Source organism: Vicugna pacos, chromosome 17 (genome assembly GCF_048564905.1).
Source record: "Vicugna pacos chromosome 17, VicPac4, whole genome shotgun sequence".
In the NCBI taxonomy this organism is placed as follows: domain Eukaryota; kingdom Metazoa; phylum Chordata; class Mammalia; order Artiodactyla; family Camelidae; genus Vicugna; species Vicugna pacos.
This window is the reverse complement of record NC_133003.1, coordinates 21,578,303-21,590,620: the sequence shown is the minus strand read 5'-3', so window position 1 is coordinate 21,590,620 and position 12,318 is coordinate 21,578,303. Positions and strand designations below refer to the sequence as shown.

General features: G+C 56.0%; 2 protein-coding genes across 2 annotated transcripts; both read left to right on the top strand.

Moving 5' to 3' along the window:
* Nucleotides 1-220: 220 nt before the first annotated feature.
* Nucleotides 221-4,178, top strand: CCDC71 (coiled-coil domain containing 71). The gene is made up of 2 exons (XM_015235134.3): nt 221-340; nt 2,291-4,178. Exon 2 carries the CDS (start codon nt 2,343-2,345, stop codon nt 3,804-3,806), a length of 1,464 nt encoding a protein of 487 aa, XP_015090620.2. The 5' UTR covers nt 221-340; nt 2,291-2,342; the 3' UTR covers nt 3,807-4,178.
* A 98-nt stretch (nt 4,179-4,276) lies between these two features.
* LOC140686662 (laminin subunit beta-2-like) lies at nt 4,277-11,799 on the top strand. The gene is given in 15 exon segments (XM_072940869.1): nt 4,277-4,298; nt 5,430-5,813; nt 5,897-5,966; nt 6,072-6,118; nt 6,121-6,263; nt 6,335-6,398; nt 7,792-7,812; nt 7,815-7,938; nt 7,940-7,985; nt 8,075-8,195; nt 8,276-8,464; nt 8,564-8,877; nt 9,637-9,782; nt 10,081-10,157; nt 11,621-11,799. Coding segments are annotated over 15 exon segments (1,947 nt in total).
* Nucleotides 11,800-12,318: the final 519 nt, after the last annotated feature.

Below are 12,318 nucleotides of genomic sequence, written 5' to 3'. Positions count from 1 at the left end.
ATGTCGCTGCACCACCAGGTCCCTGAGAAAGGGTGTCCGGCTCAGGCACAGTCCTGCCTCGGGCAGCGTCCGAAAGCGCCTCTGTCCCTCACACTCCTGCACAGGCCCGCAAGAGTTTGGAGCGGTCCCCGCAGCCACCTCCTCCAGGAAGTCTTCCCTGGTTCCCACTTGTCCAGCCCCCAGACTTTGGGGGAAACGGGGTCTTGAGGGGTCAAGGGTCACTAGGGCGGGCCAGGTCCCGGAAGCGGAAGCGCAGCGCACTTCCGGTGCGCAGCGGGCGGCCATGTTGGAGCGGCGGAGGCGGCGCAGAGGCGCGTCCAGTGTCCCCGCGGCGGCGCCGGTAGGTTCGGGCCGTGGGCCTAGCCACGCCGTGGAGGGGCCGTCCGCGAGGCGGCCGGGCGGATGGGCCGGGCGGCCGGTTCCTTCGGAACCCACGCCCTCCGCCGGCCCGGCCGAGACTCCCAACCCCCACCCCGTACCCAACGACCCCACCCTGGGGCTGCGCGACCCAGTCGGGCTCCCACCGCCCACCCCGTGCATTTCGCTCCCTCCAGGACCCCCGCTCCTACCCGCATCTCGGGCCCCAGGAACGCCGACTCCTAGCCCGAGGGCCCTGATCTGTCCCCACCCCAGTTCGGCTCGGATGGGTCCTCTCCCTTACTGCATCTTTCATCAGTCTCCCCTGTCGGCCCCGGGGGCACATGTGAAGGGAAGTTAGGGGTCGGGCTGCAGTATCTGTTTTCCGGAGCCTCTTGGAAAGCCCGCAAGACCCCTCCCAAGGGCCCAGACCGACTTGGGCAGAAGAGCCCCCGGTTAACTGTTCCGGAAAGTAACAGGCTCCTCATTCCACAGTTCAAAGCCCTGGGAACTACCCGCCCTGGGGGAAAAAAAGTACTAAAGTCAAGTGCAAGGGCTGTACTTGGAGAATGGCCTCTGGAGAGGAGAAGAGCCCGAGACAGCTGAGGATCTAAGAATGTTTCCAAACAAAGAGCTCCAGGGCACTTCCTCCAGGGAAAACTTCCTCTGCTCCATTAGGGCAGAGGAAGTAGCTGCACAGACGCACCTCTTGGCCCCAGGGACTTGCTTGATCCCAGCTGATCTTTTAATGCTTTGGTGCAGCTGCGGAGCTGCCTCTGGGGCCCCTCATTGCTGGGCTGGGCTGGAAATTAGTCATGATTGACTGCCTACAGCTTCTTTAGAGAAGCCTGGGGCAACTTGGGTCTTCCCAGACAGCTTCAAATGGCTGTACCGAGGTCTGCAGCCTCTAAGCCCTAGGTAGGACAATTCAAATGTCCAGTATCTACTTTATTAACCATGTTACTTAGAGTCATTAGCTCCCACTGTCAGACCTTGGGCTCATGGTCTGGCTGCTTGGCCCCAGGCTGCTTGGTTGCCTAGAGATATGTTTCTAGTACCTGCTACTCCTCATCTTTTTAGTTTCTGTTGAAAGAAAGTCTGGCTCTTTCCCTGGGGTTTGTCTCCATGACTCTGGTACTAGGAGTTGAACCTCCCAGTGGTCTGTCTGGGAACTCTGAAAGCAGAACTTCTGCTTGGGAGGAAGATTCGCCCCTGGGCACCTGAACAGCAGCAACTGGAGGAGCAGAGATGATCATGGACCTTGGGTGTAAGTCTGGGCCCTTTGGCCAGCATCCAAGGAGCATTCAAAGCTTGTATTGTCCTACTTTCACCTGCTTTTCCAGCTGGACCTCCCAGCCCTGACCACAGATTTTAGTCACACTCAAGTTTGCCTTACTCTTTCTCACTTCAGAGCCAATGCATTGGCTGTTCCCCTTTTTGCTCTGTTTCCACCTGGTCCTTTCCTGTTCATCACTCGTGTCCCACCTGGGTGTTCTTATCCCAGGAATCCTTCCCTGACCCATTGGCAAGCTGAGCTGGGTGCCAGTGTGTACTCCCAAGAACTTTGAGGGTATCTCTATCTTGCGTCTTGTGCAGGTCTCTTGAAGGACAGAGATATTTGCCTGTGTTCACAGTGTTGAGAATAATACTAGGGAGTTGGCCAAACCCAAATCATTCCAGGGGCTGGACAACAGGTTGGATGGCTCTGATGAGCTTATGAGCATATATCCTGAAAAAACTGCCTCTGACTGTCCCCCACCCTCCACCATGTTAGATGAGGAGACCAGGGTTTTGCCCCAAGGAGTGACTCACTCTCACCAGGCCTCTCTATGTCATTAGGTGTTGTGAAAAATGCTGGCCCTGATTGACTTACCTACCTGTCCTGTCCCCTGTCTTGGTGCCATTCTTACTGACTCTTCCTCTTGCCTTGGAGGTGCCAAGAACTTATTTGCGGATACCCAAGCAGATCTGCAGTGCCTAATGCCATGAGCGTGGTGGTGCAGCATGTGGAGGAGAAAGCTGTGCACTCCTGGTCGCGGATCTCCACAGCAGGGAAGAAGGCGCTGGAGGAGGCGCTGCTTGTCTTTAACCCCATGAGCCAGGATCTCAGTGCCACAGAGGCCCAGCTTGTGGCCTTCCTGCAAGGCCTGCGAGATGATGGCTTCCAACCTACCATCCTGCGCAGCGGTGATGTCTATGGCTATAGTTCATGCACAGCTAGTCCTCCAAGCCAGACAAAGCTGCAGGCTCGTGCCCCTACTGCAGCTGCCACATCACCTCCAGCCAGTGCTCCCCAAACTGCCATGCAACTGCCTGCAGGCCAGGCCACACTGCTCCCCATGCCACTGTCTGGCAGGCTGGCCAAAGCGTCCACACCAGCCCTTGCCAAGCATGCTACTGCCAACCTGCTACTGAGCTCCCTGAAACAGTCAAGTGCCAGCCGTGCCCGGGGTGCGGCAGTGGGCTTTCCCACCCACCTCTATCCAGGTGTCTACCCTGCCATGCGGCTCTCCGTTGTCCTTGAGGCCCTGGTTCCACTCAAGACTCCTGTGCCCTGCTTGAGTGCCAAGCACAAGGCACAGTCACTGCAGCTCTCACTTGCAGACTCTCCCCTGAAGCTGAGGAAAGGTCCAGGGAAGAGGCTGGGGAATTCCCAGCCCAAAGCTCCCAGAAAAGTCACAAACAAGGGCCTCAAGTGTCTGACTCAAAGAGGCCCCAGGGCTGGATCCAGACAAGGCACTGGGCCCCAAAGCAAGACCTACAAAGCCAACGCGTCCCTCAGTGGCCAGCAAGTGAAAGGTGGCTCTGCCCTGGGCATCAAAACAGCCCAGGCCAAAGCTGCCCGTGCCCAGTCCAAGGTGGCTCGAACACAGGCCAAAGCTGCCAAGGCCCAGGAAAAGGCCAAGGCAGCACGGATCAAGGCCAAGGCCAAAGCCAAGGCAGCACGGATCAAGGCCAAGGCCAAAGCCAAGGCAGCACGGATCAAAGCCAAAGCCAAGGCAGTGCGGGCCAAGGCCAAAGCCAAGGCAGTGCGGGCCAGGGCCAAAGCCAAGGCAGTGCGGGCCAGGGCCAAAGCCAAGGCAGTGCGGGCCAGGGCCAAGGTGGCTCGGACCCAGCCCAGGGGCAGAGGCAGGCCAAAAGGATCTGTTCAGGCCAGGACTGCAGGGAGGGGCCGGAAGAGCTGCCCTGAGTCTGTGGGGCAGAAGAGGAAAAGGGCTGAGGAGGCAAAGGATTTTCCTCCCCGAAAGAGAACACGGCTTGGGCCCCGATCCCCTAAGGTGTGGCGAGGACCTGGAACAGCAAAGCTACTGAAATTCCAGGCCATCAAGGTAGACAGGCATTCTTCAGATGATGAGGTGCGGCAGCAGGCTCAACGGATCCTCTGTGTGAACCTTTCCCCTGTAATACGGCTCCAACCATTGCTGCCATACTCAGCATCCTTCATATAGCTTGTTTGTGGAAACTGAGCCCAACTATCTGTGTGGCCAGTGGCACAGTGTGCAATGCCCATGGATTCCACAACTCCAAGGACTCCAGGTGCCTCTCCAGGACCCTTTCAGAGACTGGAGGATGTGGGGTGGGGTGGGCGGGTGGGAGGGGTGGTCTCATGGCGCAATGCACTGTGACTTGTTAGTCTTCAAGTTGTATGTCCACTGTTCCATCTATCACGTTTTATACCTTTCCACTTCCAGTCTCCCTGCCCACCCTCCATGGTCTTTTTTGCGCGTGGCTGCCAGTAGGCCGGCTTGAGAGCATATGGGAAAATGTCCCCAGGAACAGGGATGCCAGAGCCTGTCTTGGTAGCCCAGGCAGTTCATTGATGTGAGTGAAATGGCAACTTTTTGGCCCCTGAGGGCAGGGGCAGAGCCGCTCTGAGGTGGGACACCTCCCCTTGGGGCTGCCCTGGTTTTTTATCCAGATGGGTCCCGTGGAGGAGGCTAGTAGGTGGCTCTGTGGGGAATCTTGCAGGCAGCAGGTTTTTGGGCCAGTGAAGGGGTGGTATAGACTGCTTGGCCTTGTCTCCCAGCCTGCTCTGGCTGAAACCTTGGGGCTTTGCCTGGGCTTGTCAGGGACAGACTAAATTGGCTAAAGTACCCCTGCTCATTCTCCCTTTTTCTTCCAAGAGAGGGACTAGCCTTGACTTACCAGTTGATGGCAAGGGGTTGTGAGTTGAGTCAGGGCAGGGTGGCTCTGGGTTGTAGGGGCGGAGTCCTTTCACTGAGTAGTTTTCTTGGATGGGTGGGGTAATGTGGTAGATGAGCCTGAAGAGTGTCCACTGACTCTCAGTGCTTTCTGCCTGGGTTCCAAGTGCTCTGTATTCCCAGGTCCAGCCTCAGCATGCTTTCCAACAGGGGCCTCTGTTTCAGACATTATCGGTTCTTCTTGGTTTGGAGAGGGGGCAGGGCCCTGAGCCCAGAACAAAACCAGATCCCTGCCCATCTGCCAGTCCTTTGCTGGCTGCCCAGCATGAAAGGCAGTGGCTGGGGCTGGCGGGGAGGCGGACACATTCCCCAGAGGCTCCTGGAGACGAACAGCCTTTCAGGGCTAGGGATAGAAGCCTCATTTGAATGAGAATCAGATCTTTTCTGTCTCTGTGGGTTAGTCTGAACCCTGGCCCCACTAGCACCAGCTGCCTTGGATAACGGATCTCTAGAGAAGTTCTGTGTGTTTCCTGGTGCCCCCCCTCCCCACCTTTCTTCTGCATCTGGTGGCTGTTATTAATATCCTTCCCCTGGGCACGGTCACCCTTCGTTGCCGAGGCTCTGGAGACCCCCTTGCTCCTAGCTACACTGTTGCCCAACAACCGTGCACACTCCTTGCCTCTGGCAGCCCTACTTTCATCTACCATGTGAGTATGGGGAGGAACCTGAGGGCCGCACTCAGATCCTCAAGGGCAGTCCAGCTGGGGGCCCACTCTACACCCTCTCTCTCAGGCCTGATTCCAGCTCCCACCGCTCAGGACCCCCAGCCGGGCTAAGTGCCCTTCTTTCAGCTCTGCTCTGCTATCGGCAGTGGGTAAGAGGTTGTCTCTTTCCCTGAGAGCCATCAGTAGTGGGAGAAGAAATTACCAGGCCTCCTGGGATGGGGTGAGGTGGGGGATACCCCTAGGATCTCTACTCAGACCCTGCCCCTCCCAGTCCAGGCTTCCAGAACAGTTGCTGAGGAGGTGCCAGACACACTTCCTCCTCCTGGCTGCTTCAGCGGCAGCTGCTTCCCACCTACCGGCAACCTGATTATTGGCCATGGCCAGAGCCTTCGAACTTCATCCACCTGTGGGCTCCATGGCCCTGAACCCTACTGCATTGTCAGTCACCGACAGGTGAGGAGGAGGGTATGGGCTCTGCAGATGGTATCTGGGTTTTCCTGGGCAGGTGACCCAGAAAGCCATGGGATTGAGAATGTGATCTCCCAGAGTGGTCCTGGTGGCAGAAAGACCTGGTGGCAAGCAGAGAGTGGTAAGGGTGCTTGTGTGCCCATGTGTGCAGGTCTAGGATCTGGGGTCAGGGCCTGGTCACTGACCAACCCTTGTGATTAACAGGTGTTGAGAATGTCACCATCCAGCTGGACCTAGAGGGTGCCTTTTACTTTACTCACCTCATCATGACTTTAAAGGAGACCCAATGCCCCAGCCTAAAGACTTGTTCTCTCCCTCCTGACTTGATGGCTACCAGTGATGGTTGTCCCTGGTGACCCAAGGACCTCCCCTCTGGTCCCCAGACATTCTGCCCAGCAGCTCTGCTCCTTGAACGCTCAGTGGACCATGCCACTCCTGGCATGTGTACCACTACTTTGCCCACAACTGCTCAGGCCTCTTTCCTAGGATCCCTCCTGTCCCTGGCCACAGAGTTGGTGACCTCGTCTGTGACCAGCATTACTCAGATATCAAGCCTTCCACTGAAGGAGAGGTCAGGCCCAGAGGAAGAGGGGTTGGGCCCTGGATTGAAGCCACAAGCTCAGGCTTGCTGACTCTTCAAAGGTAATTTTTGCAGTTCTGGATCCGGCCATTCTGGTGGAGAACCCAAACAGCTCCAAGATTCAGGGTAATTATCCACAGGCAGTCCTGTACTTGTGTGTCAAGAAAACCAGATCTCACTGGGGGAGGTAGAGTCCTGTATGGGTATGTGCACCAGTAGGGCAGGGTGGCAGGCAAGCCAGCTCAGTCCCCCAAGCATTTTTCCCCAGCTCTGCCCCATCGTGGTCCTCTATTGTGGTCCCTGTTATGGCTCTCCATTTCTGTCCCTTTACTGTTCCCCATACCTGTGCCCAATGCATACAGGGTGGCATGGATAGCAGTTTCTCTGTCCCTTATCTCAGCCCTGTTGCTTAATTCCTTTGTGAGGCCCCATTGTATTGTCTGTCATTTCTCTCCATTCCAGCCCAATCTCTGTCCCCCAGCTCTGCTCCTATCACTGTACCTCATAGCTCTCCCCTTTGTGAGCCACTGTCACCATCTCCTATTACTGCCCCATCACAGTACCCTGTCATTGCCTTCCTCCCTCCTTGATTCACTACCCTGGCGGTGATTTCATAAGGGATTCAGTTGCCCAATCCCTGAGGCTACCTCCAGGTGGCGCCAGGGCATCTCCGGGTGTGACCTGTTGTAAAGCAGAAGTCATGTTAAAAGGACAGGAGAGGCAGGACAACCCAGCATGGCAGCCCAGAGCCAGGCCAAGAGAGTACCAGAGCAGGAGGACAAACCCTGAACTAGCTTTTTCTCTACACTCTCCACCCACTTTGACTTCAGTTGTTACCAGCTACTCATCCTGAACTTCCACTCTAGCGCCTAGAGCAGCTGTTTCCTGTTCCCCTGGTCAGGAGAAAGGGGAGCTCTGTTAAAAGAGGGATCCAGGAGGTGGCCTTGGCTTGGTAGTTGACGTAAGCTGTGTAGAGAAAGAGGAGCATGGACCCATCTCTCTCCATATGTGCATTTAACAAGTGCCCATTGAGCCCCAGTGTGTGCCAGGTATCTTCTGAGCAGTGCTCAGTGAGGAGCAGACAGACAAGGTATCGGTCTTGGAGCTGACATAAAAATGAGAAAGGCAGTTGATAAATAAGCAAACAAACATAACTTATGTGGTTTGGCTGGATAATAAGCTGACTTCTAATTTGAACGATGAGCTGGGGAATGGAATCCTTTTCTACATTGAGGAAGAGGTTTCAGATATCTAGAGGTGCTAGAAAGGGATGTCTGGGAAGTGGTGAGATGTGCATGTCTCAGCTCAGGAGCGATATCAGGTCTGGAGCAGTGCACAAGTGGAATTATCACCGTTAGGCTGTTCATCCTAGAATGGTATGCTCAGGGGAGCATGGGTGCTGGAGGAGGTGGCTGCAATGATGTAGAGAGGAGTGATGCACCCCAAATTCCTCCCCTCCATCCCAGACATAGAGGGATAACCACCAATGCACCTGAGGTCTCTTGATCTGTGTCTCCAGAGCTCCTGCGTGTGACTAACCTCCTGTGAACTTCAAATTGCACACACTGGGTGACAGGCCCCTGGGGGGCCTCAAGGGACACCCCTTCTACTACTATGCCCTCTATGAGCTTGTGGCCCAAGGCAGCTGCCTGTGCAACGGCCATGCATCAGTGCAGGCCCGCACCTGGGGCTCCAACCAACGTGGAAGGGATGGTGAGCACCCTGGGAGGGGCATCCTGTGGCTGGCGGGGTGGGCAAGCTGGGGCACTGGGGCAGATTCATCTTGCCCTCCTCCCTCCCAGGTGCATGGCCTTTGTGTCTGCCGCCACCACACAGGTGGGCCCCACTGTGAGCACTGCCAAGACCTGCACCAGGACCACCCAAGGCAGGCAGCAGAGCCTGAGCACCCCAACACCTGCTGGGGTAGGTGCCATGCCCTACTCTGCCTGGCCATACTTGCCATGGTCAGCCCACGCCATATCAACCTTCCTTGTTTGCCCCAGAATGTGAGTGCCATGGGCATGCCCGCAGTTGTCACTTTGACATGGCCCTGTATCTTGCATCTGGCAATGTGAGTGGAGGTGTGTGTGATGCATGTCAGCACAACACAGCTGGGTGCCACTGTGAGCTCTGTCAGCCCTTCTTCCACCGAGATCCTGGGGAGAATCCCTGCTCCCTTCGCTCCTGCAAACGTGAGCCCTCCAACCCCCAGTCCCAGTCCTGACCCTGATCCTTCAGCTTCATGGTGAACTCTGACCTGACTCTGCTCTCATTTCTGACCCCTGATCCAGCCTATTACTGTGACCATATGGGTGCTCTGGAAGGGGGTTTGTGTGATTCCCACACAGATGAAACCCGGGGCCTCCTTTCTGGGCAGTGTCGTTGCAAAGTTCACATCAGCCCTGTGACTCCTGCCAGCCTGGTCACTATGGCCTGGGCCCCACCCAGTCAGGGGGCCGCCAGCATGAGTGACCCTCCGAGTGGACCCCTACTCCCATGTCCTCCTCGGTTCTCCCCCCCGATTATTGCCCTAGTAACATGGGCACCCACCTACCCCTGCAGCAGTCCCATTAGCATCCTGATAGCCCTGTGCCTTAGTCTGCAGGTACGATCCCTGGGGGCCAAGTCCCTGGCGTGTATGCCTGTGATCGCCCCAGTGGTGCCTGTCGTTGCATACAGTTTATCTCTGGATGGTACTGCAGCCATTGTCTGGTGAGGCTTGACCCACCTTCTGATCTTTGGTTTTGGGTGCTGAGTTTCTAAAAGCTGTCAAGCACAAGACCGTAATCTGGGTGACTATAGACTGAGCCTTGCAGGTGGGTTGGTGTCACTTACCGACCTGGTCACCAGACTCGGCACCACCTTGGCTAGCTGTTTGAAGGAACACTGAGTGCATCTCCTTCTTGCCTTTCCTTGAATATTACAAATCTTTTGCTTAACTTATATTTTGACCCTGGCTGTATCCTTATCGTCTTTCCTCTTACATCTTCTCCACAAAGCCATGCAGGAGTACACCAGGGTCTCCTCTCCCCCTCTCAGCCAGAGGCAGAAGAGCATTCAAGCCCTGCACTCACCCTCCTTCCTCCTGCAACAAGCAGTCCCAGCATACGAGACCTCCCAACCCCTGACCCTTCTCTCCTTGCTCAGATCTTCCTTTACTTCCTCCATCCACCTGCTCTCTCTTGTAGCCCGAGTTCTGGGATCTAAGCACTGACTCTCTAGGCTGTTTGCCCTTTGACTGTGACTTTGCGGGTGCCTACAGCAACAGATACAAGGCAGGGCCTGGGGGTTTGGATCAAGTGGAAAGAATGGGGAGTTGACTCTGTCCCCTCCCTATCCCCACACTGGTCCAGGTTTTCCGTAGGGGAGGGCCTCTGCCTGTGCCACCCCCACTTCCATGGCCGCCGCTGCCATGAACTCCAATCTGGGTATTTCTGTGCTGCCCTGGACCAAGCCACTGCTGAAGCCGAGCTGGGTCAGGGCCTCCAACCTGATGACCCCCGGCTACCTGTGAGTGTCTAGGAAGGGCAGAGGCAGGGAGGGGTAAGAGGAAGTCAAGGCTCACACCTTGGGGCTCAGGAGAGGGAGTGAGTGTCCAGAGAGTGCTAGTTGGAGGAAGAGGCTGGACAGGGTTAGGAAAGTGAGGAAGTCCAGGTGGAGCAGCGTCAGCATGGTCAGAAGTTTGATGTCTTGGACAGAGCTGATATTCCCAGGACAGTGTGTGAGAAGACAGGGCTAGAGTTTTGGAGGTACTGAGACACAGCTTGCCCCCAGGGAGGCCCCTGGACTGCTCCCCACTGTACACAAGCCCCAGGGACCTCCCCTACTTGGCTCTGGCCCTGACCGGAGACAGCATGACCCTCGATGTGTCCTCCACCCTGCCAGGTGAGCCCATTACAGCCACCATCTACCCAAGGTGAGAAGTATGAGGAACGGGTTGGGTCACAGGTCACTAGCTCTTAGTAGGGACGAGGCCTAAGAACTAGGGATATGAGTCCCTGGGGTCTTAGAGGAATGGGAACCTAAATCCTGAGGGTCCTAGGTCCTGGAGTAAGTGGTCTGGGCCTGGGAATCTGTGTCTCACATCCAGGCCCTAAAGGAGCCCTGCCTATGCATCAGGGAACTGGCTCTGCATTGTGGCCTGGCTTGGACTTCGCACGCGTGGTTGATGAGGCTGGCCTCTCTCTGCTGGCACCCGCAGTACCTCGGGTCCTAGAATATAACATTATCCTGTGCTATGAGACCCTGGTCAGTGGCGTGTGTGCCAGGCAGGTGGAAGGGTGGTACTGGGTGGTATGTGGGGGCAGCTCTATGACTGCTGACCCCTAACCCTAGGCACCTGAAAACCGGCAGGCATTAGTCAGTGTCTGTGCCCAATCCCAGCCTAGCAGTACCCGCTGCGCCCATCTGCTGCCCTCAGAACAGCTGTTCCAGGTGACCTTGACCCATGCATACAGCTAGGCAGGACCCTGTGGCCCCCAATACAAGACCCTATTATGTTACCAATACATTTGAAATAACACCCAAATGAAGTGGAAACCCCCCAGTATGGTAAATCATGTCACAGAATAATCAAAATATGGACCTAATTTAAAACAGAGGGATTTAAGAAGTTGTTTTTTTTCCACTGATCGTATGGACCCCATATCTGCACAATGGAAATGGGGCATTATTAGGACTACACGATAGTGGCCTTCTTACCCACCCTTACTCCTCTGCCCTCTCCCTGCAGAGCTGTGGTTCTATCCAGATCTTTCTGCTTTGAACCCAGAACCCACTACTTTGTGACCCTGTGGCTGTGGCAGACCAAAGGGGTGCAGAGGCCTGAGGGGGCACCATGCTTCTGATTCAGTAAGATCTTAGGGGCTCCACCCCATATCTAGGGGAGACACAAATTATAGCAGGACATTATTGGATGCAGTGGGCCCGGGGGATGGGGTAGTGGAGGCCTAGAATTGCACCAAGAGGACTGAGACAGGTGGAGAGTGTAGGGAAGGGGATCCTGGCAGGAAGAGCACATGGCAAGGATAGAAGGTGAGGTACCAGACTTCGCAGGGCCTTGTGGGCCAGGAGAGGGCTTATCCTCGGTCAGTGTGGAGCCATGGAAGAAATATGAGCAGGGAAGAGACATGGGGAGAGTGGATTTTTAGGGGAAGGCTGCTGCAGTGATTGAGTGAGAGGTGGCATTGCCTGGACTAGATTGGAGCCATTGAAGAGGAAGAAGAAACAGACTTAAAAGAGAAACAGGAAAGGAGCGAGAAGAGTCTATGAAGGCCAACATAAGGAAGTTACAGCAGTATAGGTGTTAGTGCGTGGGGCAGGGCTCACTTCCCCTGCCACACCCTCAGCTTCCTACCAGACTGCGCTCCTGCCACAGGTGAAAGAGTTGCCTGGGCTGAGATCCGTGGACCCTGAGGCCACAGGGAGCTTACAGGAGCTCCACAAGGTGGGCTGCATGGAGGCAGTGAGGATGGGCCCCTCTAGCACCAGGCCTGAGGCCTGTGCCCACCTTGCTTGCAGCATCTAGGCCCTGCTCCATGGGGGCGGCCGCGGTGAGTGTGTGGCCCTGGCTTGAGGGATCTGAAGCATAGTGATTGCAGGAGGCACCATGAGGTTCATCTCATCTTGCTTTTTCCTGGCAGCATGTGAGTGCTATCCTCAGGGTTCACTGAGCACCAAGTCTGCCCTGCTGGGTGGGCAGTGCCCCTACCATCCTAATATCATTGATTGTAGCTGTGATCACTATGTGCCTGTAATGTATGGCTTCAACCCCACTGGCTGCAGTGTTGAGCCTTCAGGGCCAGTGGGTGTTGGTGTGGGGTCTGGGACCAGCCATCTCCTTTCTCTACATGGCTTGATTGCCCTGTCATTTCCCAGAGTGCCACTGCCACACTGAGGGTGCCACCAGTGCCATCTGTAACCCTATGAGTGGGCAGTGCCCATGCCGGGCTGGCTTTGCTGGTCTCCGCTGTGACCACTGCCTCTCTGGCTGGTGGGGCTTCCCTCACTGCCAGCCCTGTGCCTGCAATGGTCATGCTGAGTTGTG

Coding starts and splice junctions, on each gene's coding strand:
- CCDC71 (XM_015235134.3), top strand. CDS start 2,343: ATGAGCGTGGTGGTGCAGCATGTGGAGGAGAAAGCTGTGCACTCCTGG.